Raw genomic sequence first — 25,871 nt, 5'->3', positions numbered from 1 at the left:
GCTGCATATTTATATTTTTGTGCAGTAACCGAGACATCAGGAATTCCACGATAGCAAGTCCGATCTTGAGTCTACCACAGTGTTTAGGAACGCGTACGACTCGCTCAAACTTGCGGGAAGTGTAACACCTAGACCATCTTCAACCACCGGAGCGCCCTCTGCGTCTAGCGGCTCCGCCTAAGACTTCTTCTTGTTGATGCAAGCGAGAACATCATTTCCATCTTTCACTTTGGCCATGAAAATACGACGACGAAGAAAGAGTTTGTTCACTAAGCGCTTTTTCTCGAATTGGCCTTTTCGGGCGCGACCATGCTTTGTGCGCTCGCTCGCTGAATAAATCAACACCAAATGTGAATTCTCCAGTGCAAAGCATATAATCGTCAGGGCCTTTCTCGACTTGCGCTTGAACGCGGATTGATTCAGCGCGGTAGCCATGTACTCCAATCTCCTCATTGAACACTTTACATGAGGGCTTTGCCCCAGTGCAGAGAGAAATTTCTAGCGGACTGATTTTATAATTATAAGGCGATTGAGTTAATCAAAGTCGGTTTAAATTTTGGGCTAGCGGACGGGCAAACTCGGCTTGGTGAGTCGACTCACCGCATTCAAGAGATACTGGACGTCTTTTGTGTTCAGCGGTGTTTTGTGTCATTTTCATCCTTAGGCAGCAAGCTTAATGTGCGCGATTTATCCATGGAGTAAAGTACGTGTTATCCTCAGTGAAAAAAATTCGCGCACACTCTGTGACGAAGGTGTGGTTTTGAAAGCGGAGAGTCATTCTGACAACTCTCATTCTAGGACAACTCATCCTCCTCGCCGAATATGATTCTCTACTCGTCGGCCGTACTGACGGTGCCTATCTCAGAGGCTTGCTGAGCCATGAGGACATGCAGATGAAGCTCCCAAGAGCTGATACTGTAAGGTACGTGTGGCGGAGATAAACGCTAAGGCTCGGTGAGCGTTCACTTTTGCGCAATGTTAACGACCAGATAAGTGTGGACCCCAGTGTGGTTCATGTTTTGAGAGATAAAGCAGATGGGGTCGTACCCCCATTACGACATCATACTTTTGTGCAAAGTTTAAGAAGCACCGAAGTAACGGACCCCTGAGGACGTCATAAGAGGTCCAATGATACAATCATCACTTCTTACAGCCCCATATCACTACAAAAACTAATACTTTTAAAAATGAAGATAATTATTTTCTATGATAAAGACCAAACATTTGATCAGTGCAGCGTGCATATGTAGTAGCTGGAACCAAAGTTACGAAGAGCAAACTGCACTCACTTAACTGATAGCTGAAAGTTTAAAACTCTATGCTGCTATAACAGTTTGTCTTTAGGTTCTCAGGCTTCTTATTTGACTGTAGCATGAGGATACACTTTACTTTAGCTGTAAAGGCCTATAAGTTATTACAGCAACGTTTCAGCAGTATGCTCGTAATTTACAATATGCCGTTAACTAAGACAATTCTTTATCAATGTGATAATCACATGCAAGACAAAATTACGCTGACGAAATCATCTCAGACATTCGCGGCTATTGTTTTCAGCAATTTTGGTCCCCTTTATTTCACGGAAATTGTCTAGAGCTTTTCTTACTCAATAAGCACTTTCGTATTATGAAATGGTCAAAAGTTAACAGTTTGATTATAGTATACATTATATTAAGTAATAATAAAGCTGAATGAATGTCTGCACTCATGACTATAGATTATACTAAATTTTGGCCTCGATATTAGTCGCTTACCGCCTTTTGAAATGGAGAGGGATCTCGTAACTAAGACGCATCTTCTGAGAATTGGTGCAGTGTATTTAAAAGAGCAGGACGGTGTACCCAAAAAGCAGCGGTTCGGATTGGCCAGACCAGTTTCTGGATTCCAATGTGCTAAAGTATTCTTACTTGAAGTTTTTTTTTGGATTTAGCATCAGATTCGTGCAGTGAGACATCCGGACAGGTATATTGTACATGTATGGATTCTATCTCACACTATGCTTCAACACTCTTTTTTAACGTTTCGCGAAATTTTCTAAACATTTTATGTTCTGGTGCAATTTATGGGTAAATGACTCGTCATTTTAGAGTAATTGCTCAATTGTTTAATATACTGCACATCCCTGGTCTGCGTTCATGTTATTCAACGATATCTATATTGGTTTCAGCGACGAAGTGTATAATTTTCTTCAACGCAAGCTGTATTTATGTGGAGCTAAACAAAATTATGTAAATGTTAACTATGCTCTATATGCTTTTCTCTAAGCAGTGTTTCAGTACAAAAGTATGTTAAGAAGTGTAGTCCATGACATAACTTTTGTTGTCAGCAACATCTGATGGCGCCCACATTATAGATAATGATATGACCAAATTAAGTCCGCACAAACTCCTGACATCAAAGTCACCATGTGCCAAGTTTAAAAGTTCATCGACCTTACCATGGTAACAAGGTTCAGGCTCTAAACTTTTTCAGCATAGAAATGTTGACAATTACCGAATGTAACAAAACTAAAGAAATGCAACCAGCAACAAAATGGGAGCTTCATTCGCTTGACAAAGCGCAAAGCGAGTTTGATGTCGATTGGCAGACTGGAAACTCGCTCGCTAATCGTCTAAAGTTCGCTATGTGATTATTCGAACAAGTACAAGAAGATTCACCATGATCACAACTTTGGGTAATTGAGCATGTTAATTTTTTCGTTGTCGTATATGTTGTGCACAATATGCAACGCTCGAACGGCGCCCATGACAAAGTCAAAATTATCATTGTATGACAAATATTGCTGATGGACACTGTAGCAATATTACTAAATTTTGAAACTAGCACTTAGTGAGTCGTAATAAATTTTGGAGCTCACCATTCTCCATTGAAGTAGATGCCTCCATGCATTTACTCTCGTCGTCGATTGAATGTCTACGGTAACGCCGCGTCCATTTGCAAAATTCGCTTCATAAATAATTGCAGACATTGACTGCCAATTTTATTACTTTTTTTGACAGCAAGCATTGTGTGAAAAGTCAACGGAAGGGGACAATATGCGGCATAGAACATCAGTGTCTCTTTGAGGTATTTTCCTTGGTGCACCTTGGAATTGAGGTTCTGTGGCATAGACAACTTGACCTCCTATTCGTGACCAGAAAATAGACTCACGATAAAATTATTGTGTAGGTTTTAAATGTAGAGCAAATGACGAATAAATCGCGATGATTCTATCAGTTGGTGGTGCGAAAATTCGCAGCAAATAATATACCGCACGGAAAGTAAATTTGTTAATTGTAATTCGAATACCGTTGCCTGTTTTTCGAAAAATCAAGGTAGCGACACATTTTTCGACAGAAACTTGGTAACAAGTTGCAAAATGTATTCAGAGAACATGGTGTCGGAGTTTGTTGACGTATACTTACAATCAAAAGCTGATCCGGACCAGTCTATAGGATACACCATCCCCTCTTAACCTGATCCTCTGGATACATTGCACAGATCATATGTCAAGTCTTGGTAGCAGTCGCCAAAATAGGTGCAGCTCTCATCTCGCTCTATCGGCAGACACACCAAAGTTCTACATATACAATTGCGGTATATGAGCATGTGTCATGGCAACAATCACCCGAACTAAATATTTAGTTTTGAAAACTCTCTTCAAAAATATGCAGTACCAGAGTATAAAAAGAGCGGTTGTATTCTCATATGCAGTATGGAAATGATTCAGACTAGCCAGAGATTCCAGCTCTGCCGCATATCTTAGAAGAACGAAATATCAAGTCAGTATATTCTCCGTACACTTTTCGCTCATGGCTGTTTCATGTTTTTGTGCAATTGAATGATCTTGCAGATCAAAATCATTTCAAAACTTGCCACTGGCATCACAACTCACTTCATCTACATCACTCACATCAACACAGTATTTCTGCAAAATGAAAGCGTTCTATGCAGTAGCCGCCGCCGTCTTGTCCCTTGCCGCGTTTGCCAACGGGAGCAGTTGCTCACAAGAAGAACAGAACCTTGCCTTTACGAATATGATTTCACTATTGGGCGACGCGTCCCTTTCAGAGTGCGCTAGTCAGTCGGGTTTCGACATGACCAAAGCTACGGCGCCTCCGTCTGAGGAGACCAAACGCACCATGTGCACTGTACAACAGTGCAATGATCTCATTCGGAAGGTTAAGGCTACCAATCCACCAGATTGTGATCTTTTGATCCCTACAAGCAACATTCGATTCAACGTCAATGTCCTTGTCCGAGAATATTCCAACACCTGCGGCTTGAATTTCCCCGAATCTCGCTCTACTGACGTCAAGACAAAGTCATACAACTTTCGTAGCGTTTAGGCAATTGCGTAGTATAAAAGGCGGGTACCGCAATAATTGATTTCTTTTTGACGCTTTTGTTTCAATTGACGTTTCTGAAATTCATATTCCGAAGTCTTAGAAATTGCTTCTGTATATTTCTCTACAAGAACCTCTTAGTATTACATTGAGAATAAACGATGGTCTTTCCTAATTCTGCAAGTCAACTCTCTCAAATTTTAACTCAACTCGCCAATATACCGCAAGTATGTCTAGCATTTTTTTGTGACTTTTTGACAATATGCGAAACCTAAAATTTGTGGAACCAGTACTAATATTTTAATAGTCATACCATACAATAATTTGGATTTTATGCATCATGCAATTTTGAAATGTCAGCCGCAGAATTGTCGTTGCGTTTATTCATTATTCACATTTGCCAATTATTGTTACAACTATAGCTTCGGATTGTTCAGGTTGTTCGGTTAGTTTTTGGTGACTTGGTCTGTAAACTAACGCGATCTTTACTTTTTACAACCTGTTCATAGACGGCTAAAAGGAATATATACATTCATCACGTTCGTATCATCATTTCATCAAGCGCAACGTCCGGGGAGTATTGGAGCTGATACCTACTCAGCAAAATTAGCAATTATTCTGTTAATGGAGGCGACAAAGCCATGGTACGGAGTTTGCTGGAGATGAGAAGCGAAATGCAGAATGGAATGGGACAACAACTTTTTCACACTTTGTCGAAGCTGAGTACGGTTGATTCTTCATTCACCAACGGAGCTACTTAATTCATGACTATTCATGGATATTTACGAGTTTCTCGGTACTAGAATTTTATACAACCGAATGAATGCGCTTCGGAAATTTTAAGCAGTAATGCATCTGGGCAAAAACTTCTTAGGCGACGACGATGATTACGCAAATCTGCTCGTTTATGACCGAACGAATGAATATTTTCTGTGTACTTTTAATTCTCAATTTGTGAAGAGGTGACTGACTATAACTTAGATACAAAAAGTTGATATCTGTTATAACTGAAAAAAAATCAAGTAGTGCAATTACTAGAAACCTCAACATAGGATGCAATTTCAGTTGCATTGCAGTAATCAAACACCGATCAAGGGCAATTCTCCCTCCGATGTCATCATACTTCAACTTACCGTCAGTAGCGGTATTATAACGTACCGCGCCCGCAAGGACTGCCAGGACCTGACAACATTTCTACAATTTTGAAATCCAACAGTTACTTTAACTTTTTAGGTCAAGCAATCTCTGACTAGCACCAACGATTTTGTATTTTGCTAAACTGTAAATCTGGGGGCTCACAGTTACATCGAGCAACGGGAGGCTTTTGCTTTTCTCGTACCCAAGGTAATGATCAATCAACGACGCAAGTGGCAACACCAAGAGCGTGAAAAGTCCGTTGGTAACATTTTTGAAGCGCAAATGCACGCGAGAATGCGGCGGCAAAGTTTGAAAAAGGCTGAAGTCAGAGAAGCTTATGACGTGGATGCAGAGTGCATGACCCTTGACCTCAGTGGTGTCAAATCCGCAGATAATTTTCAGCAGGGAGTGGGCAAGGACCGAGTCGTGCAATGGGTTCAGCATCCGATCGAGAAAGCGATCGAAAGTCCGTCATTGTTCAAGAAGAACTCTGAATGCTTATCAGCTGGACATGCGGACGCTTTACGGCGGGACAGTAACCTTGTACTTAAAGTCTTTCAACCCTTGACCGAAGATGCACAATTTCGACTAAGGCGACTTGGCGGCTTGGATGTCTCTCAAGCAATCCCATCGTTTGTTTACCAAGATCTTCGTATGAAAGAACGACAGTACAGTAGGGTCGCAACAGAGAGAAGTGCTGGTGTTTATCGAATTCCGAGGCTGTTGCACAACTCTAGAGTGAATCTCGCGCCACGTCCAGCACAATGTTACATGTAATCTTTGATACTTGGAGATGAGAAGTCAATCTATAAAAGTTATTTAAATTGAATTCTTTGAATGCGTTTTACGTCGGTATTTACCTAGTTATATCACAAGCGGCACAAACGCCAAATAATGGACGCTCCTTTGGCTCAGTTGGTAGAGCGTCAGTCTCACAAACGCCAAATAAACTAAAAAAGGAATGAAAATCAATGCATAATTTGAGTTTTTTGCGCCTACGAGCACAACAGTATAGTGCTGCTGTGTTATTTCAGTAGACGATACTTTCTCGTTATTCTTGACCTTAAGGCAAAAATGGAGGATCATTGGAGTGACAACTTGTAAAAGTGCAAGAGCAAATTGGATTAAATGATGCGAACGACCACAATCATCTCATGAAACAGCACAATGCGTACTAGAATTGTCCGATATTTGGTTCGGCAAATACATAATGGTTTGTTAAAGCAGTTGATTATCGATTTCTACAACTATTTTAGATTTTGGAGATATTATATAATATCGTTTTTTAAGAATTAAAACGATATATATGTTTGCATATAATCGAGGTACTTTTGCTCGATGATGTTCTAATTCTATCGCTTCCTTAATTACCTACCTAACAGTCAAACAAGAGCTCTTTGTTTCGAGCAATAACTCGGCGGCAGCTAAATAGGACATTCCCAACAAGAAGACTCAAAAAATAAATTTACTGCTTTTTCTATCGGTATACCATGCAAAAGTACCGTCTATGAGCAGCCTTCGGGGTCTATACTTGCAAAGTACATCATGGTTGTCTTGTATCTTGCTTAAGTATCAATATTTCGACTTCGATCGTCGCTGGATTTTTTCTGATTAAACTCGATCGTAATATCCGCCGTTGTGATGTGGATGTCCGTACTGCGGAGGGCCTTGTTGGACAACCACAGGATTCACGTAGACAACGCGGTCGGCTCGAGGCGAGTGGCGATGGTGACTGTGCCGGTGTCGATCATCTCCACCACAGCAGCAGCACAGAGCGGTTAGCGAGCCACAGAGGCAACAGCAACAATCGTCGTCACACGGGATGCAAATGCACATTTTTCTCGAATACAGAAATAAACGGGAATTCTGTTGAATTTATGCTCTGCGAAGGATAGTACCCCTTCATATCAGATTAGAGCTTAGAGAAATTTTTTTGATAAGTTCTAGTTATAACCAACTTTCAAAATTACATAGCTGGTTTTACATAAAGACAACTGGATACTTTGTCTGACTCGAATATGTACTGAAAATATGTCAAAGTATTTACATAACTCACATTATAAACTTACTTTTCAGTGCTCCTGCTGGTCGGTCTACTGTCCAACGCAAATATAGGTTGCAAAATGTGAGACAGGTCCTATATTTCGCAGGTTAGCTTGAAAAATTTCTATGCGAAATGACTAGACACCACCACGAAAATTGAATGACTTTGGTGTCGAGGCGAGGAACATTCTTGATTCTAATTTTTCGCACGTTGGCTTGAACTCGTCAACCAGGCTTTTGACGTTCATGACAGCACCACTCAAGGGAATGTAGAGGTCGCAGTCCGGGGGATCGGTGCTCCTTACTTGTTCAATAAAATCATGGCATATGCTCACCTTACACATAGCGGCGGTGTCCTTGGCAGTTGGAGGCGATGTGGACTTCAGCATATTGTAACCTGATTGATCAGAGCAGCTGTTCATGGTGTCACCTAGCAGGTCCTTCATTGACCAGTAAGCTTTACTTTGCTGGAATCCGGAGCAATCTTCTCCATTGATGAGAGTGGCAACAGTCAGCGCGGCGAGAGCGGTAACAAGAAACGTATTCATTTGGCAGGAATTTAGATGCTGATGAGACAGGCAAAGAAAGCGATGGAGTGAAGCGAAGTGTGTTGACAACGGCAAGTTGCGGAATGATGTGGCTTTGCAGGTGCGCTCGGAAATGAAATGCTTATCAAAGCATCGCCAGAGAGAGTCGGAGCAGTACGCGTGATGAAAACCGAACATAGGGATACACTCAGCAGCAGATTTTTCGACACTTTCTCATGTACGCTTCCGAGCTGATTATCTGGCTTTACGCCAAAAAAGTTATGGAAACTGGAAATTGCACTCGACCTAGACATACTGTGAGGATGCAACAAACAAAAGAAGCACTCAAGGCTCTAAGAAACCGCTGGTTGAACTGGATCCATTTACTTTGCAATGAAAGGATTGCTCTAAGGCCGTGCTGTGTCGCGCCTTCTTGATGGGCCGTCTGCCTTTTGACTGCTCTACTTTGGGCGGTTGTACAAAATTTGGTCATTTACAATATTTAACAAATCGTCTTCAATTTTTATTTCAGTGTATCCAGAAGATTGAACAGAAAACGAACAATGGACCCATGAGTGGAGCTAAATCTGCAGATTCATAAATCTGATTTTGGAAGACACAAGTACCAATGTTTGTGTTGATAAAATAATTACATAGAGGCAAATTTTAGTTTGCCATGCAATGACAGTCAAAAAAAATCCTGAACTGATGTTATAATTTTGAAGAGTTTCGCTGATTAATCAATCTTATAGATGATTTTCACTCATACGCCATTGACATGATGATTGTTCGTTGCGAGCTATCAGAGCATTCCACATTGCTAAAAGAAGCAAAGTATATATACCAAAAGAAAATTATGTCTAAAAGAATGTTGCACCTTTTGGCTTGGTTCAAAAGAAGGATACCTAAATATTTTTGCGAGTATCACTTCGTCCCTTAATAGACGTTTTTCTATAAATTCTTTTTCAATTGATAAACAGGGCGTCGTTCTGGTACGTAAAAGTGAATACTCTTATCGTACTACCCTTGACAAATGTGACGACTAAGCTGGTCAAGAGCTTTTGGTCTGTTACTTTAAATAGTCATTCTAAATCTCGATCCTCACAAGCACTTCGCATACAATCACACGAGAGGTATCAGCTCCTCATACCAAAATGGCGGTATAATATTTTTACGAGAGAAAGAACATCAATAATTACAGACTAAATATTTATATTCGTATTTCTTAAAATTTCGATGTTTAGAATGCATGATTTCAAAACGCTGAGGAGCATTTACATTAAGAGACTCGAAACGTATCACTATCGGTATGGTTACGGCACGAATATAGCAGACCAACGGTGGAGAGAGTATATGACGAGCGAAGCAAAATTAAGTTTATGGAAAGGAAGTAGACGTTTGGATAGACAATTGGCTTAAAGACCATTGGACTAATATTGGAAAGATGGCAAAAAAGCTATACAACCCTAACTGTGTCATATGACATACGCATCGACATCGTTATTTTTTTTTCTGTCAGGACTTCGTAAGACTACACTCTACTTTTACATGTATACCAGAACGTGACTAACGATTCCTTTATCAACTTGCAGTCTCAGAATTGCGGCAGGACCGCAATGTATGAAATTTCGATTTTATGCAATGATTGCAGACTGTAGCACGTACGGAGCTGACACAACTTAGACCAGAAAAATGCGCGCGTGTTTATGATGTAATGTATTGAGTTATTACCAATATTTACCAATTTACACACCTTAGCATTTCAAACCAGATTGTTTGTAACTGACCAAGCAAAACTTCCAGAGATACCAATATTCGTTGGTTGCCGTATATCCTGGCTCGATAAGTGAAACAGGAGGTTGAGTTCTGGCTACCAGCCGCTTGAGGTCAAAGTCGTTCGGGTGACGCCATTACGGGTCAGCAATTTTGTAATCGCCTTTCAGATTCAGAACAGTTGCGAAACATTGACTTTATCTGATTAGAAAGACTGAATTTCTTGATGGTGGGAGTGCTAGATTCAATTTTAAAAGTAGATAGTGCAATGCTTTGTAGCACATTGAATTTGATGGTTTGATAGTTTTGGAATATCAAAAGTGATTTATTAAAAGATACAAGGTTTGACAAAAAAATGTCTCGGCCAGACACCATACGACTACAATCGACAGCTTCTCTCGAGATGATGCAAATGCTTTGAGTCCTCACCGTTTGATGAGCCATCTTCTGCATTATTAAATCCGGAAATCTTGATTATGCTAGATAGATTTACTTCCGGAGTAGTAATTCACGCGATTACAGGGTACGACACGCTTTATTGAAACTATCCTATACAATCGTTTCAGGAGCACAGGTCTGGTCAACTTTATGAATTTATTCTGAGTACTTACTGATTGCATAGATTGTCGTGTTATAGCAAGCTATGCAATAAATTTCATCTCTAAACGCATCAAATATTATTTGCTAGCATGAAATTACTGAAATGTTACAACACATAGTAAATTATATATAAGAGTAAGTGTCATCGTTTAAATTAAAAAAAAAAAACATTTTCTGGTTAGAAGCCTTATTCCGTTCATTCAGTTTTTCGTTTTTCTTTAGGATCCCAATCAAGCGCGAGCTCAATATCTACAGCCGGTTGCCACCACTCCAGAAAAACCACGTACAAATGCAATACCGCGACGATGACACAAGCTAACATTCCAGCCACTGGACCAATTCCGTGATAAAGTTGCAAACGGTGAAGAAGCGAGGTATCCGGCAATGCCCGCACTTTTTCGTATACATTTTCTGTCCTCACTGCGACCGCTTCCCAATTGTACATTTTAGCAACCCGATCATGAAATTCTTGTCGATTGACGTCTGCAATACGAGGTACAGCCGCCAGAACTGCTTCTGCTAAAGATTCTGGCGTCATATCCGTTGCAAACTGCACCATATCAGGCGGAAGCACTTCCGGGACACCTCCAACTTTTGTACTAACAACAAACAGTCCACACGCTGCCGCTTCTAAAATCGCGATACAAAAACTCTCAGTAAGCGAACTATTTAAAAAAATATGACCCTGGCATAACACATGTCGCACTTGGGCATGAGGCACAGCCCCACATAAAGTCACCCGATCGTGTAGTTGGTACTTCTCTCTCATTTCCTCCAATAATAATCTTTTTGCCCCATCACCTCCAATTAAGAATTTTAAACGCGGGTTTTGTGCACACACAAGCGGAATCGTTCGAGCCACGAGATCAATACCCTTTCGGTATACCAGTCTTGAGATAATGACAACTGTAATAGAATCTTCAGCCTTGAGCTGTACAGTAGCTGGAGGCGTAAACTTTGTCGCGTCAACTGCATTGGGAATTGTCGACACTTTGTCTGGCGATAGTGACGCTCGTAGCACTAAATTCTCTCGACAAGTGTGTGAGACTCCAATCGCAGCGTCTACTGTGGACATGGAGAACTTCATGACTTTATTGAGATGAACACTGGCTGCATCTGCGAAGCCAAAGAGTGAGTGGTCGGTATACACCGTTTTTATGCCTAGACCCAGTGTCTTGGCCTGCAAAAGACACTCGTGCATGAACGTGGACGTTGCTTGGTGGCCGTGCACAATCTGTACGCACTCGCGAATGCAAATACACCGAAATAGTGCGAGGTGATTAATAAATGTAAGATAAGTGACATTATCCACGACCGGTGTCACAGGAAGGTAATAAACTTTTAGACCATGCGTCATATAGCGCACGCCAGTGCGATACGTCGGTATTTGTCCATTCGATGGGCCTGGTACGGCGTGGGTGAGCACAATTACTTTGTGACCTCGGCGAAGTAAACACTGGGCAAGAGACCACATGTGCATCTCCACGCCACCCAGTCGAGGGTAGAAGAAGTCGCAGCACATAGCGACGCACAGTCTTCGGCGACGAGATATCTGAGCCATCTTTTAAAAAATTGTAATGCTACCCACCAAATTTGTAAATTATACGAGTAGGATTATTTTCTGGTTCAGGACGCAATTAGGCGTGCCTTTCGTTCAAGATCGATGTGTCATTAGACTCTTCTTTTAAGTTAAGTCAACACCACCATGTGGCTGCTCTTTTTCTCATCAATCTGATTGCGAGTCGGTGGTGGAGATACCTCATCTGACATTGTCGTCGCTATAAATAATGGCAGGTGGGGCTGCGGAGCTATACCCATCACCTGAATATCAACAGGAATGATACTGATCACATCACTACCACGACGCACAAACTCACGCAGCATTGTCTCCTCGCCGATGCAAAATTCGTTAAACATATCGCGCAGCCACATAATGTTTTTGGTGGCCACACGTGCAAAAAGGTAGCGAAAGATACAGGAATCTGATAAATTCGTACGATTTTGCTGCTGCCGCAATTTTTCCATGACAATGCAACCTTCGTAAATGGTTGATTCTCGCTGTTCAGCCAGTAGCCGTGCTGCCTCTTTCATATGTCGAGAACTCTTTTTTCGAAAGGGCATCACGGAAATGACGCTTGCACCAAGCCGCATGAAATCTTGTAGCGTATGTTCATTACCAGCGTAAAAATCGCTGAAAATGCGACGCAACAGCGCCACACTTGTCGTGTGGAGTAAGTTCTCGAGGAAGTCGCAAAACAGCAAGAGTGAAGCCAATGTTGTCATCGAATTTAAATTAAAATTTGACATATCATCTAGCTTTTGTATCTTTAGTGTGGCAGCAAGCGAGCACGCTTTACTTAAAAGTCATCGAGTTCGTGCGCAACTAAGACTCCCAAAGCGATATATGTAATCGTTGACACATTGAATGGAATATACTGAATCCCTTTTAAAGTATAAAGTATTTATTCCTGCAGAACCACAAATACTCGTTTCAATGACTGCCAAGAAACTTCTCAATCCGTAACAGACAGTTCTGCAGATGCAAATTACATAATATTTGCTCCATATGTCATTTAGACAATTTTATGCAATGAATTCAGTCATACATTTTCGATTAATGAAAAAAGATAAATGAAAGTATCCTGACAACTTTGTTTATTGCATAAGCGCATACTAAAACAATACACGATAAAATTGTGCATGAAAGTCGTGCGATTCCTACAACACAACTATTAACTAAACAATCGCCTTTCTCGAAATACTGTGTTCAAGGCGCAAACTTTTTTCCGCAACGCCAATTCAACAAATAGACCAGCTTCAAATTTCAACTTGTGGCAAAAATTTCACAAATTGAAGTTGCTAGAGAAAATTGAGGAATGTGGCGCTTCCAAATGCATCAAGCCACACAACACAAACGAATTTGATACTGATTGTGTATTTTGCTTTTATCACCTACCTTAAATATCCTCGTTTCTTACGTAAATATCCAATTCACAAACCAGCATATGAGTTTTACAAGAAACGTGTTAGTCAGTAACAAAATTTGAGAAATTGCATACAGTATTTCTACCATTATGCCTTAATTACCGGTACAAGTGCAGTATATCACTTTCCAACAAGGTAAATAGCTCCGGCCACTTCCGCATGCAATGAAGTCTGCACCCTTACCATTTGTCGTAGACGATGGCCTCGTATTCCTACCACGTGCATCTCCAGCGCTTGAATTTTTGTGTGTTACTCTCTACATAACTCTGGCACTAGTAGCTGCGTGTCGTGAGTTGTCACAAGGATCAACGTTACATGGTAGCCAGCGCAGCACATTCCAGCGACTTATGGTACTATTTGCGTTGACGCGCGCTGCCTCTTTCGTAGGCGAGCGTGTCATCCGCAATTTACTTAATCGTGCATCATTGTGTCTTTTCTTTAGCCTTGTCCTATTCCAAACATTGTTGTGGATTGACATTGCCAATCCAAAGATCTCAACCCGCTCAAGACGCATCTGGATCGCATTTATTGTGGCTAACGGCCTCTTTTACGCTGCTGTCTTAGGACTTTCTGTAATGCACGAGGCCAAGGTAATTGAGGCTCAGCATACCAAGTCTCGACTTGATTCATCAACGCTTTGGACAGGCGTGCTACCCGTGCTCTTTATTGCTTTAGGTAGCTTTGTCAGCTCGCTTGGCCTCGTGTACTCAACATGGAAGATGCGCCGAAGAGTAGAGAGAGTCCTTAAACCGTCCGGTGATGGAATTAGACGACGATTAGATGAACGTGTGGAAAAGAAACTTACAAGAGCATTGAGATTTACAAGTAGTGTCATGGGTGTGTGTTCAGTGCTGTTTTTTCTACGAACAATAATTTATGTCCAGCGACCATTTTCACATCAAGGATGTGGAGATATTCACAGTCCAGACGTATGTGTGGTCGTGGGGTACGCTATTCCAGAGATTGTACCATGTGCGCTGTTTCTTGTGCTTATGTGGGAGGTGGAGCCAACGCTGGAGATCCCGTCAAGACGTAGTTTAAGCTTTACTAAAGGACGCGTGACAACCGAAACAACGCCATTGCTGAAACAAGAAGTGTTTCCCCGACCGTTGCTTGTGGCGACGAAAAAGTTGATGGACGGGATTCGTGTGACGTCAAATCAAACAGTCACGCTGCCGTCTTCACCACCCGGCGTACAAAGTGGTTACTTAGCATCTGGTCGTCGACCAAGCCCGTTGTCCTTAGGTCTTGGCAATGGTGTCTTGGCCCGGGCGAGACGACGACTAGAATCGGTGATGCGACATCATTTAGGTGGTATTAGTGAAGAGCAACAGTCGCACGATAAAATTTCTAGGCTTGATTCAACAAGCAGTGTAGCTTCGCCTTCGGAATTACTTGAATTTGACACAAGAACGAGTTTTATGACTTTCAATGATGGATCTCGAAACGATGAATCAAGGTCTCCGACGCCCCGCGCCTGGCTATCGTTTCAGTGCTTTAATTTGACTTTGCCATCTAAGTCAACTGTTCGGCCATCATCATTTGTTGTGTTGCAACAATTAAATTCCGAGACAGGTACGGTGATTGCGGATATTGGCCATACCGAGGTTTCATATTCCAAAGACCCATGCTTTCACACGATGCTACCCGTTGATATGCGTGAACAAGATGTACTTCGCGTTTCGGTGTATTCAGTAAGAAATCCAAAATCTTTGGAGGACTTGAATAGTCAGTGGCTTGTTGGCGACCCAGTTTTTTCACTATCATCATTTATGATAGGCTCAGTACCTGCAATTGGACGGGCAGCCATTTTGTCTCTCTATTCTCCTTTGTCACGAACTCGATCCTCGGGTGAGATTGTTGTCCGATGTGAAGCAGAGGTTAAGGGTCTACATGCTGGAATGTCTAGTGACGGGCTTGAGCGTATCACGCGGTCATTTATGTATATTGGTATTCAAAACACAGGCATAGAGGACAGCCTTAATAACAACGACTCAACATTATCTGAGATTGCCTTACAGATGATCAGTCTTGCGTCTACCAGTCAAAGGACGCACGGTAAAATGCTGGTAGAAGAAGAATTGATCGAGAGTGTATATACGTGGGAAGTCCCTTATCAATTACTGCAATTGATTCTATCTGACTTACTAATGAAGCTTGATATACTAAAGCGTGAAATTGCTTTTGAGAATGGCAGCGAAAGCTCCTCGTCGACTCCTTCCAGCCAATTTTCCACCCCTAGCGTTGGTGGCCGTTTAGCGCCACCGATAAATTTGCCACTCAACGGAGGACTTTATGCTGTGCAAGAACATGACACTGAGGAAGCAATGAAATCGTTAGGACAGACAGATCCGCTAAGATCGACCAGTTTAGAATTAAGCTCTTCCTTAAAATTGGAAAATCGAGTTAGACCAGCAACTAGCATTGGAATGCTTTCGGAAATGATCATACAAATCCAAGACGATGCTATCGAGCGGAAGAAGCGAAAGTGGCGTATGGATCTAGTTAAAAGAATGGAGCAATATATCTCCGAGGTCGAAGACTCTATTCTGCGATACGGAGCCACTCAACATGCTGGACTTACATTTAAACCAAGTACAATGAAAGCAGACGCAGACCTACGTTTCTTAGCGCTTAATCTTCATCAGCAGTTGATGACTGTTGGTAACGCAGCACCTACGTCTACCAAAGATGTTCAGCACGGCGACGAATCAAGCGCTGTTCGCTACGCCCGCCTCGTCAATTCGTTTGTCGGAACTCTTGTGTCATCGCCGTATCAATCGCGAGAATCGAGCGTACGTGGGCAGCAGACTGATCTGGATTCCGTGCAGTTTGTGGATGATGAAATTGCCGATGATAGTGATACTGTTTCGCATTTGCCGACGGAAGAATTACCACTGGAGCCTGTTGAGGCATTACGTCGACGAATGATTTCATTTGATTCCGCAGAAACAATTGTCAGTAAGGGAGCTGCGGGACAGGGTGATTATGTTCCTTCTGAGCAGCGAAAGCTGGCAGAGACCATTGTCGCGATGGGAATAACCGAAGAAGAGTTCAAAAGTATTTATGGGCTCGACGACAATGTTGATACTTCGAATGCAGTCGACATTGGGTCCAGAATAGTTATACACGAATCCGATTGTGACGATGTGAAATGCTATTCAAGGTCGCTTGGCTCAGTATCCGGTATAAATATGAAGAAGAAATTGATGGCTATTGATACGAATGCAACAGGTCACCCTCCATTTTACAAACACAGAATGTACGGAACGACAACAGTTGGAGCATTTGCGGCACACGTGTATGGGTTTAAAAGCGGTGGTGTGCGGCAAATGCGTGAAGAACTGGAAAAGTTTCAAGCACGATCAGTAAAAGCCGCGCAGGCAAGTTCAGATCTCACGATGGACGCTTTAGAGCGTAAGTACAATGAACTGAAGTGGGATGTAGAGCGCCGACTTGAAGTAGCGTTTTGTCAGGCGATGAGCGCTCTTGTCACATGTTTTCAGCAAACGCTTTATGTGCATACGCACGACCACCGGGATTTTGGGCCTTATCCACTTAGAGCTTGCGGAATCGACTACCTTGAAATGCTCACGAGAGTTGGATTTCTTTTTTCGGTTGAAAGCCTATTATCAACGTATGGTAATGAATTAGGAATGTTAGGTGACACAGAGGCAGCTGTCAAAGAACTTGGGCGCGTTCAAATTAAGCTGCGGCCTGTCAAATCACCAAGAGCAGCCGCTTTTCGTGTGTCCATTACATCTGGACCTTCGGGCTTCGTGATCGAACTTCCAATCATTACGCGCCAAGCAGGTGAATTCCCTCATCGTAGTATGCATCGAGTTCCAGGTCAAGACGCAGTGTCTGGAGCTATCTATCTTTGGCTATCAACCCCAGAGCAAAAGATGCGCGCAAAATTTTTGTTTCAGAAGCTAATCCGAGTTGTACCCGTGATATTTTCTCAGGGATTGAATGAAATGCAGACAGTTGCTAATACGGTCGGCAAAGCATCTGTCCAAAAAGACATTAATGCTGAAAACGTGATGGAGCTTGAGGCGTATGTAAAGAACTTTACTGAGTGGGTTCATAAAAAACAGCGTCGAGACGTGTCATCAATTCCGATTTACAGTACTGAAGACCTCGATCGTATTCAGACGTCATTGATTGCTTTGAAGGTGAATATTCAGCTTTCTGGTCGATCCAAACGGATGGCCATTCTCAGTCTGTCATCATCCATCGCCCGTTGTGTTGGGGGCGGTCGAGTCACGATGTGCAAGTCTGCAAAGGATCGGACATCCATGTCGATCACTCTTGAAGAGGCAAACTTGCTTGTGCGTTCACATGGACTTGTCGCTGACGATATGGAGGCCTTTACAAATCTGCTTCGCACGTACGGTGTTCGTCGTGAAAATGCACGGAAGAACATTGGAAAAGCTCAATATTGTTTCAGCGCGTTGCAAAATTATATGCTGCCGCAAGATTATCAATGCCCACCCGGCACAGGAGGTGGCAGTCGAGCGTATTCGTAGATACATGATACATGGGCACTGATATTAATTTGTTTGTGGAGAGATCATATATTTATTTTTGTTTGAGTAGAACCTGACAATACAAAGACTACAAACAGTAGAATTCTTAATGGCCCAGCGTCAGGATGTCCTTCATCGACATAGCACGAGGGGGAGTGGAAAGCTGTTGGGTACCGCGTGCCTGGTCTGTCGGTATTTCGTTTTTAAAACGAGTTAGAATTGAGGCATCTACAAGTAGATCCAGTGATGGAATGGGTGACGTTTTGCATGACACAGGTGTCCAATTAGAGACCTTTCGGGCCATCCACGTATTACTTTTAGGAAATGGGCTCACAATCGACGTAGCGATGCTTGCTTCCTTGCATGGACTAACTCGCTGGAGGTCAAATCTGAAGCTTTGAGTCGTGGACGGTGGAGATAATAATGGTTTTGCTGAAAAATCTGGAACCACGAAGGTCGCTGTGGCTCTTGCTGCCAACGACACATTGTTAACGGAACCACTATCAACGGAACCAGACATGTGTGTGTCATCTTTGGGGACAGTTGTGGTCGAGTTTGATGGGGCTTGAGGAGAAGACCAGCAACTTGCACAAACAGTGGATATTTTTGATGGCGTTGCTTCATCAAGTGATGGCGGGCGCAGCTCCGGCATCTTTAACAGACGCTTAGCGCTCGCACCTCGAAAATTGGGAGCATTGCAGTGCAAAATTGCTGTTGACAGCGACTCGCCTTCTTTCATCAGCTTACAATGCAAATTCTCCATTGCCTCGTGGCGAATACGCTCGACATTTTTTTCACTTCGAAATCCGAGATATGGCCAGCGACGGATCCCAAGCGAACGGCACACGCGAATAAGCGTGCGACTACTGATACCAAGATCCTCTGCCGCTTTTTTAGCGGTGGATGTGAATAGCTGAGCAAGCACATCAAAAGTCAGGGTTTTAATGCCGTGCCTTGTGTGGACGCGAACGGCGTACGATGCGTATGATGCTGCAAGTGACCTTTTATGACGTGACATGCTTGACGATGCTGGAAATGCTGTAAGTAAGGGGGCAATTGTGTGCACGGAAGGTAGAATCGGGCTATTCATGATCAAAGTAGATATTTTGGAGGTCTATTGAAATTGAGCTGTGGCCAACAATTGCTTCGAACAATTCGTGACGTCTGAGAAATCGTAGTATTCAAGAATATGCGTCGCTACACGACTGATGTTGTCCTGTTTGTGATCCGCCACGGCAGATTTGAAAGTGACTTGGAGGCCACTTGGCCGGATTCAAAAGAGGAACTAGAAATGGTGGCGGTGTGCAATAGTGGTGGAAAAACACAATTCTTGGTTATTGGCAGCTTGGCAGTCTGTGGTAACTGCACATGCTTTACCTGCACTACTTTCTATCTTTTGCGTCTTTCTGGTTCAGCAGTTCAAGGTTGTCCTGCACACTGTACTGTAAAGAGTGACACACTCGACACTCTGACGGTTTCATCTTCCCTCACAGTTTTCGACGGATTTTTCGCGCAAGCAATGTCATCGTTGAGATGAGAGTACTCTCTAGATTCTATTCAAGTTTGTAATGGTTTTATAGTCGCTGATGACGAACGTCGAAAGACATGACGATGACCAGTTGCTCAAACGGCACCTAAACGCCTGTCCTCACGTTTAATGCTTGCGCTAGGAATTGGTTGTCATCTTTAGGATCAAGTCATGAGATATATTGTAAAATACGATTGACGACTACGACTATGAAATTATTTTTTGATGAGTGCATGGTGGTGGCGTTAACTACTTCTGGTATATTAAATCCAGTCTGAAAGCGATGTGGGTCAGACACTATATACTTTGCAATGTTATGTTCGCAGTTTGAAACAGTGGGAATATTTCTGAGCTACTACCTACTGGTAGGCAGGTACTTTTTGTTGAAACAGCTGGTTACACTACACTGTACACCTAAGTGTCTCGTTGAACCTCACTTAGGCACAAAAAAGTAAAGCATATCTAGTAAAATACTGAACAGGAAATGTTGGATAAGAAACTACCAACATGAACTTTACTAGCTTACAATGGACATCGGTATGACAAATCTACGACTTTGAATCATCATCGTTTTCACTGCCGACATTTGACGGAACGTTCAACTGACAACATGGCCATCACGTGAGAGCCCATCGCCAGTACGATGCGTCGTCATCTCTACCGTTAGTCCGTACTGCCATGTATGTGCCAACGTGTTGAAATGTTAGCTTAAGAGTCGTCACAACATGTTAGTCGAACGCTCTTAACTGTATCAGCAGCTGCATTTAATTCAGATTTCCAGATGCTTTCTTAAACAGTCGATGACTAATATTTCTTTATTCGAGAACATATTCTTCAAAATGTACCCACGGAGTTTCAAAAGACCAGTGAGATACTCTGAAGCTCCTCACTTCCGTACGGATCAATAAAATGTAAAAGTATGCAGCTTATCAGTTTCATATTTTAACCTACACGTATTCACTCTTTTCTATAGTGCACTTAAGCCAATACCCTCATAGCTGCCATTTGTTATCTCCATGGAGGCTGCGGCTTCAGACTCATCCAGAGCACGTCGCACTGCCGAAGATGCGCTGCTCTTTTGTTTCTTGATTTTAGACACCTTGGTAGGGTGTGTGACATTCTAGTAATACAATCGTATCGGAAAGAAAAGGCTATAAAAATAAATTATGCGTTACGTACAGCACTAAGACCGAGTGTTTTACACAGCATCTCGGCTTCTGCCCACTTGAGCACGCCGTACTCAAGACACCATTTCTGTGCCATACGACTATCCGGTCGTTGCTGCAATAGACTTTCGTAAAAGACGCGATCTGCAAATCCTGGAGACGGTGTCGGGTGCTTCTGACCGGGCTTGCGGTTGGCTTCTTGTTCTTTAGACCACTCCTCTTCTTCGATCATTTAGGCAAACTTGTTATAAATTACAGATAATATATTTTTCATCGTCTTGAAGAATAATATATTATAATTTGCAGAATCTTTCAGAAGAGACCTGCTAACAAACGATCAGTTTTGACAGGGTTTACCAGCTTCTATTGCTCCACAGAATCAGCATTCTTTGAACTTTGCCGCGATTATTTACCGTTCCAAAGCTGACTGAGGCTGAATGGATACTACTTTTCATTGTGGCGCTCACTGGTGTACCATTAATGCTGAAAAAGGTAATCTGTTGTCATGGTTCCAGAAAGATTAGCTTGACGTACGATTGCGGAAACTAGCGGCTTCAAGATCAACACCATGTCAGCTTATCATCTGTCGTAGAAAGAAGTAATTCGTCATCAAGAAGTGCAAGCAGGGCACAACCTGCACATATCTAACTTCTATGAGTTTTCGCGGTAGCGCATGACTATCACATCATGAGTTTGTAGCGAATGTTGATGATCTTCAGATGTTTTTAAGTAGCTGCAAAGTCATACCGATCAATTTAAGGCTCGCCATGGGGATAACGAGATTACTGATTAAAAATCAAAGGTAATTTAGCTTGATGGGCTGTTGAGAGGCTAATTCATTTTCAGAAGCACGCCTCGGGTTCGAGTTGCTCACCGCCAAATACCTGGCTCAATATCCATATGATACGAATAAAGGACGCCGGAGTTAGGTCACTTCAGTGAACGAGCAATCACACCCCTGTGGTGTGACCGCCCTGCCAACCCGCACCCAGTTGGGTGAGTGATGGTTGGGTGGGAGGAGGCCCTACAGACCGAATAAGCCCCACAGTGTAATGAGGGATACGGAACTCGGTCCCAAAATAGGCCGGATAGCTACCATCATCCCGCGCTAGAGACAGCTAAATCCTATCGTGTGGGTTCCGGTTGCTGGAATCTCTATACGCTCTCAATAATGCGAAGTCCTCCCTCAGTTAATCTCGACTTCCGGTCCACAATGATAACTCAAAATTATCGCTACCAATTTCGAACATTCACAACTCTTGATCGTAAGCTATTGTAGACGCCAAACTCGCTTGTGCTCGCTAGCAGAGGGGAAATGTCGTTTCGCATAAGTTCAATTAGATACGAAATGCATCCCACTCAACTCCTTCTAGAAGTCAATGCCACGCATACCTAGGATGCTGCGGAATTTTGAGTTTGAGTCCAAGACCACTTAGCGGTACCCGTTATCATTTGTTTTTAATTTATATACGTAATGGATAATTATTTATGACTCTCTACAGTATGCTCCTGACCCATGACGCATGGATATGTTATCCGTACTTGGTATACTCAATACATGTTTGTACTGACTACAATGGTTGTGAATCGCAAATAGTTCCGAGAGTCCCTAAATCTATCAAAGCTTCTCAGGACATCGAGATATTTAATACTCTCCTCCGGGCTATACGCTCCACCTCCTTTGGAGGGCGTCGCTTCTAAAAGGATTCTCGGCCCATCTTCATGAACTGCAATGCAACGTATTCCTTTCCAGGAGTCTACCTACGTGTGCCGATACAAGACAGTTCTTTGCTAGAGGTGTAATAATGTCCGTGCACATCGCACAAAGGATGCTTTAATTCTATGAATTTCGAATGCACCCGCACAGAAGAAAATTTGTTAAGCAGCAGCCCAAAGCCTGTCCGAGAGCCTCTTAGGTAGCTAAATTCTTAATGTTGCAAAAATTTTACGATAAAAATAAGCTTTAAATCTAGCTTTCAATGGTACTGAATATTTGATAACTATTTTGAGTATGAAAACCCTACGTGTTGTACAGCATGTTGCTAGGTTTCCACATGTCCAGTGGACCCATCCTTTTCAGAGCACCATTTTTTACTGTATCTATATATTTCATGAAGCGTCATCTGTGTGATTCCTAAATTGGTCCTGAATTAGATTAAAGTCGAGCGACAACTTGGCATTGTGTACGTAAACTCCAATATGATAAGCAGCTCGTTACACCCTCCCCACAAAAATTCGAACCACAACGGAGTTACAGTAACATTTTTAGTCAATGGGCAGTAATGAAGGAGTCACGAATACCGATTGGACCGGAGACTCATCTTTCGAAATTGAACCCAACAGAGCTAACGCTTCTGGGTATAATTCATTTTGGAGTCTTCTCCATGAGGTGCCACTCACATGGGCTCAACGAGCTACTCGGAAAATTTAACCTGAAGATGTTGGACCACTGAGGGGCAGCTCTTGCGCAAATACCTTGATGCAATATTCGGTGAGGCAGCCGATATTATCTTATAAAAGAACGGACGTAGTGACTCTCAGAATACTGAAATAATCTGCCACCTATGCCATCACAACAAAATAAAGATAAAGCTGATCCTCGACAATAAGATCTCATCAAGATTAAGGCGCTCGCTATGCGCCGAAAAACGTCTGTGCGAGTTGCGAGCGATATTTCAATTTTACAGAGGGAGGTTCTTAACTTCCCAATGCAGAACTTACAACGACGTTCAGCTCGCTACTAGCGAGCTGGATTCAGCTTGACGATAGTTTGCGCTACAGCAAGTAGCTTGTATTCTTGAAAAAATAGTTCTTCTCTGCTGCATCGGGCTGGATCAATTCTAACATGACGACGCTTCCGTGACCATTGGTATCTGCTCAAAAGAAGCTACAGTCTGTGGTAAATTTTAGGGCGTCATACACGATCCAAAGTGGCTACAACAAATTGGTTGTAGCCAGATTGGGGAATTCGTGGGTCTTTCATTCATAGCCTTAAAACCGCCTCTTGTTTCATACCCCGCACCATTGACAGCGGTTACAAGGGGAGTTGGTAATGATTGCGAAAAACTCAAGCAATCCAAGCCCACTTCAAACAAAAGTACCGGCTGATTAACAATTGACTTGATCTTTGCGAAATCTGCCGATATACCATGGTAAAATGATGTAAAACAGATTTTGTTAGCGTCATAGATAGTTGACAATCACATTGTCGGCGCTCACACATCGAATACTGCCCGCAAGCTTGAATGGGAAAGTTAACATCCTATTCTCGTGCTAGGTATGGTTTGTCGACGAACCTATCGTCGAAAGTGAGTTGCACAAAGGTATGATGCGAGTTTGCTAGATATATCATCAGCGTCACCAGCCAATTGAGAGCCGCTTATACATTACATTATTGCTGCGGCGGGTGGCCACTTCGGAAGTTCCCGCTCGAAGTACTTACCACAGTTAGAGCGACATCGCTGCTCGCACCTACCCAACAGCCGATAGTACCTATAACGAGGCCAAGATCCCTGACTCAGTGAAACGTGCCATTCTGATTTGCCGCACATCTAGCCTATAATTGGCGTTTGCCCCTGCATTGTAGCTAGATTTACTTTCATACGCATGCACAATTCTGCTTTTGCGCTGGACTTTATGACACAGACGGCCGGTTTCGAGTAGGAAAATATTCACTCTCTCACCGAATCCCCCGCTTTGAACTTTGCTTGAAAGAAGCACCTCTGACGTTATGACAATACCCTTGGTAAGGGTCACTTTGATTTGACGCAATATTCACTTCCATGGACCAGGTTTAATAATCATGACACACTCATCAATCGAGGGATAAAACTCAAGGTAGGTCTCTCATTAAAATACATGATTCTCCTCCAGCAAATAATTCAAATATATGAATATATTGAGAATAGCCGACTATTCTCTCACACTGAGTAGCATGCAAGTACAACTTTATCATGAAGAATGATTATCTTAGCTCTCCCACCGGATCTACCGTAGCAATTTGGTGGCTTTTCCAGCTTGCGATGCTTTCGCAGTCATCCTTTTGGGATTAATTACCTAACATAACTTCTTTCTAGGTATTTTTATTTGGGGGGGGGCTTCCGTCGTATAGGACTACCCTGATATAACGGAGTTTCACGTAGCCTGATATGAAGGATGCGGGTCGCACAAGATGGTGCGATCACACAATTGCGTGGTTTATACAAGATAGTGTGGCTACATTTAAAAAAAGTCAGTACGTGGCAGGACTGCCGGTAGTTATACATTTAATTAGGTTTTACTTTATGGATCGCAAAACCTATAAATTTAAATACAGGCGGCTTTGCCGCAAATAAAATCTAGAAATACCGTTTAGTTTCAAGCGGATGAGTTTACTAGCCTTGGGTTAAGGGTGTAAGTGGATTGTGATCCACTACACTCGTACGGGTTCTTTGTATGGAATAAAGGTAACCGACCTTAACCAAACTTCCCCAAAGCGAAAGAGCTACGGCAGCCCCGCTGCACTACGTAGTACTCGTAGTCAGTCTACACCTGAGTCGTTACGACTGACCCGCTGTGAGGGTGGACGGGTTGGAAAGCTGATCTCTCCTTGGCCCCGAGGGCGTGCAACACCTTGCTTTGCAAGGACCTGAAGCGATCGCCACGATCCTATAGCACCTGCGGTAGAAAATGTCGGCGCTGAGCGCGTCCATGACACCACTGTCGGCGACGGATGACTTCCCTCAATCTTAGCCGCTCATGGTGAGTGTTAAGACTATCGAGGGCAAGGATTGAAAGAATAACCTGCTCTAGGTGAGGGAGGTCAAGATCGCTATGGCGTCTGCCATGCTCCAGACCGAGCAACAGCGCGTGGCGCTAGCTATCTCTAAACTCGGGGGTCGAGCGCAAAAATGGGCTCTGACATGCGGCCATTCGGTGGAAGCGGCGTTTCCCTCCTGGACAAAGCTGAAGCTGCAAGTTTCACTAATGTTTTTGCCTTCGAATCAAGCGTATCGCGTTCGATCGAGGTTCCTTGCCGCCCCACAGGGCAAGAAAAGATTAGCAGACTTTATCCAAGAAATGCGTACTCTCATTGCCGGCATGGCAGCCGATCCTCTTCCCGAGGTGGTCATAGTGTCTCTATGGAGAGCCTCCGCATTGGCGAGGCCATAGTGGAAGTTTTCCGTGCGCATCCGTCTCTTTTTGAAAAAGTGAATATGGCTCTTGAATGATGAATTTAACCTTAAGTCGGCACAACTTGGTTGGAATGCGCAGTCCAGCAG

The 25,871-nt window shown here is 42.9% G+C and overlaps 8 protein-coding genes across 8 annotated transcripts; 3 read left to right on the top strand and 5 right to left on the bottom strand.

Moving 5' to 3' along the window:
* Positions 1-5,669: 5,669 nt before the first annotated feature.
* Positions 5,670-6,236, top strand: PHALS_04148 (uncharacterized protein; the record flags this gene model as incomplete). Its single annotated transcript, XM_024722162.1, has 1 exon — positions 5,670-6,236. The coding sequence occupies one exon, from the start codon at positions 5,670-5,672 to the stop codon at positions 6,234-6,236; it is 567 nt and encodes a 188-aa protein (XP_024573266.1).
* A 659-nt stretch (positions 6,237-6,895) lies between these two features.
* Positions 6,896-8,497, bottom strand: PHALS_14988 (Elicitin). The gene has a single exon (XM_024722161.2). It carries the CDS (start codon positions 8,225-8,227, stop codon positions 7,640-7,642), a length of 588 nt encoding a protein of 195 aa, XP_024573265.1. The 5' UTR covers positions 8,228-8,497; the 3' UTR covers positions 6,896-7,639.
* Positions 8,498-10,598: 2,101 nt separating this feature from the next.
* Positions 10,599-11,489, bottom strand: PHALS_04147 (c transferase; the record flags this gene model as incomplete). The annotated part of the gene is made up of 3 exons (XM_024722160.1): positions 10,599-11,032; positions 11,109-11,187; positions 11,244-11,489. 3 exons carry the CDS (start codon positions 11,487-11,489, stop codon positions 10,599-10,601), a joined length of 759 nt encoding a protein of 252 aa, XP_024573264.1.
* A 602-nt stretch (positions 11,490-12,091) lies between these two features.
* On the bottom strand, positions 12,092-12,685 carry PHALS_04146 (uncharacterized protein; the record flags this gene model as incomplete). The annotated part of the gene is made up of 1 exon (XM_024722158.1): positions 12,092-12,685. One exon carries the CDS (start codon positions 12,683-12,685, stop codon positions 12,092-12,094), a length of 594 nt encoding a protein of 197 aa, XP_024573263.1.
* An 866-nt stretch (positions 12,686-13,551) lies between these two features.
* Positions 13,552-17,916, top strand: PHALS_04145 (Inositol-polyphosphate 4-phosphatase; the record flags this gene model as incomplete). Its single annotated transcript, XM_024722157.1, has 1 exon — positions 13,552-17,916. The coding sequence occupies one exon, from the start codon at positions 13,552-13,554 to the stop codon at positions 17,914-17,916; it is 4,365 nt and encodes a 1,454-aa protein (XP_024573262.1).
* A 106-nt stretch (positions 17,917-18,022) lies between these two features.
* Positions 18,023-19,006, bottom strand: PHALS_04144 (Winged helix-turn-helix DNA-binding domain; the record flags this gene model as incomplete). Its single annotated transcript, XM_024722156.1, has 1 exon — positions 18,023-19,006. One exon carries the CDS (start codon positions 19,004-19,006, stop codon positions 18,023-18,025), a length of 984 nt encoding a protein of 327 aa, XP_024573261.1.
* Positions 19,005-20,405, top strand: PHALS_14987 (uncharacterized protein). The gene has a single exon (XM_036407307.1). It carries the CDS (start codon positions 19,106-19,108, stop codon positions 19,451-19,453), a length of 348 nt encoding a protein of 115 aa, XP_036263019.1. The 5' UTR covers positions 19,005-19,105; the 3' UTR covers positions 19,454-20,405.
* A 6-nt stretch (positions 20,406-20,411) lies between these two features.
* On the bottom strand, positions 20,412-20,842 carry PHALS_04143 (uncharacterized protein; the record flags this gene model as incomplete). The annotated part of the gene is made up of 2 exons (XM_024722154.1): positions 20,412-20,564; positions 20,624-20,842. 2 exons carry the CDS (start codon positions 20,840-20,842, stop codon positions 20,412-20,414), a joined length of 372 nt encoding a protein of 123 aa, XP_024573259.1.
* Positions 20,843-25,871: the final 5,029 nt, after the last annotated feature.

The sequence above is a fragment of the Plasmopara halstedii genome (genome assembly GCF_900000015.1).
Source record: "Plasmopara halstedii genome assembly, contig: Scaffold_253, whole genome shotgun sequence".
Lineage (NCBI taxonomy): Eukaryota > Oomycota > Peronosporomycetes > Peronosporales > Peronosporaceae > Plasmopara > Plasmopara halstedii.
The sequence above is the reverse complement of the archived record's forward strand: the minus strand, read 5'-3'. Positions and strand labels throughout refer to the sequence as shown.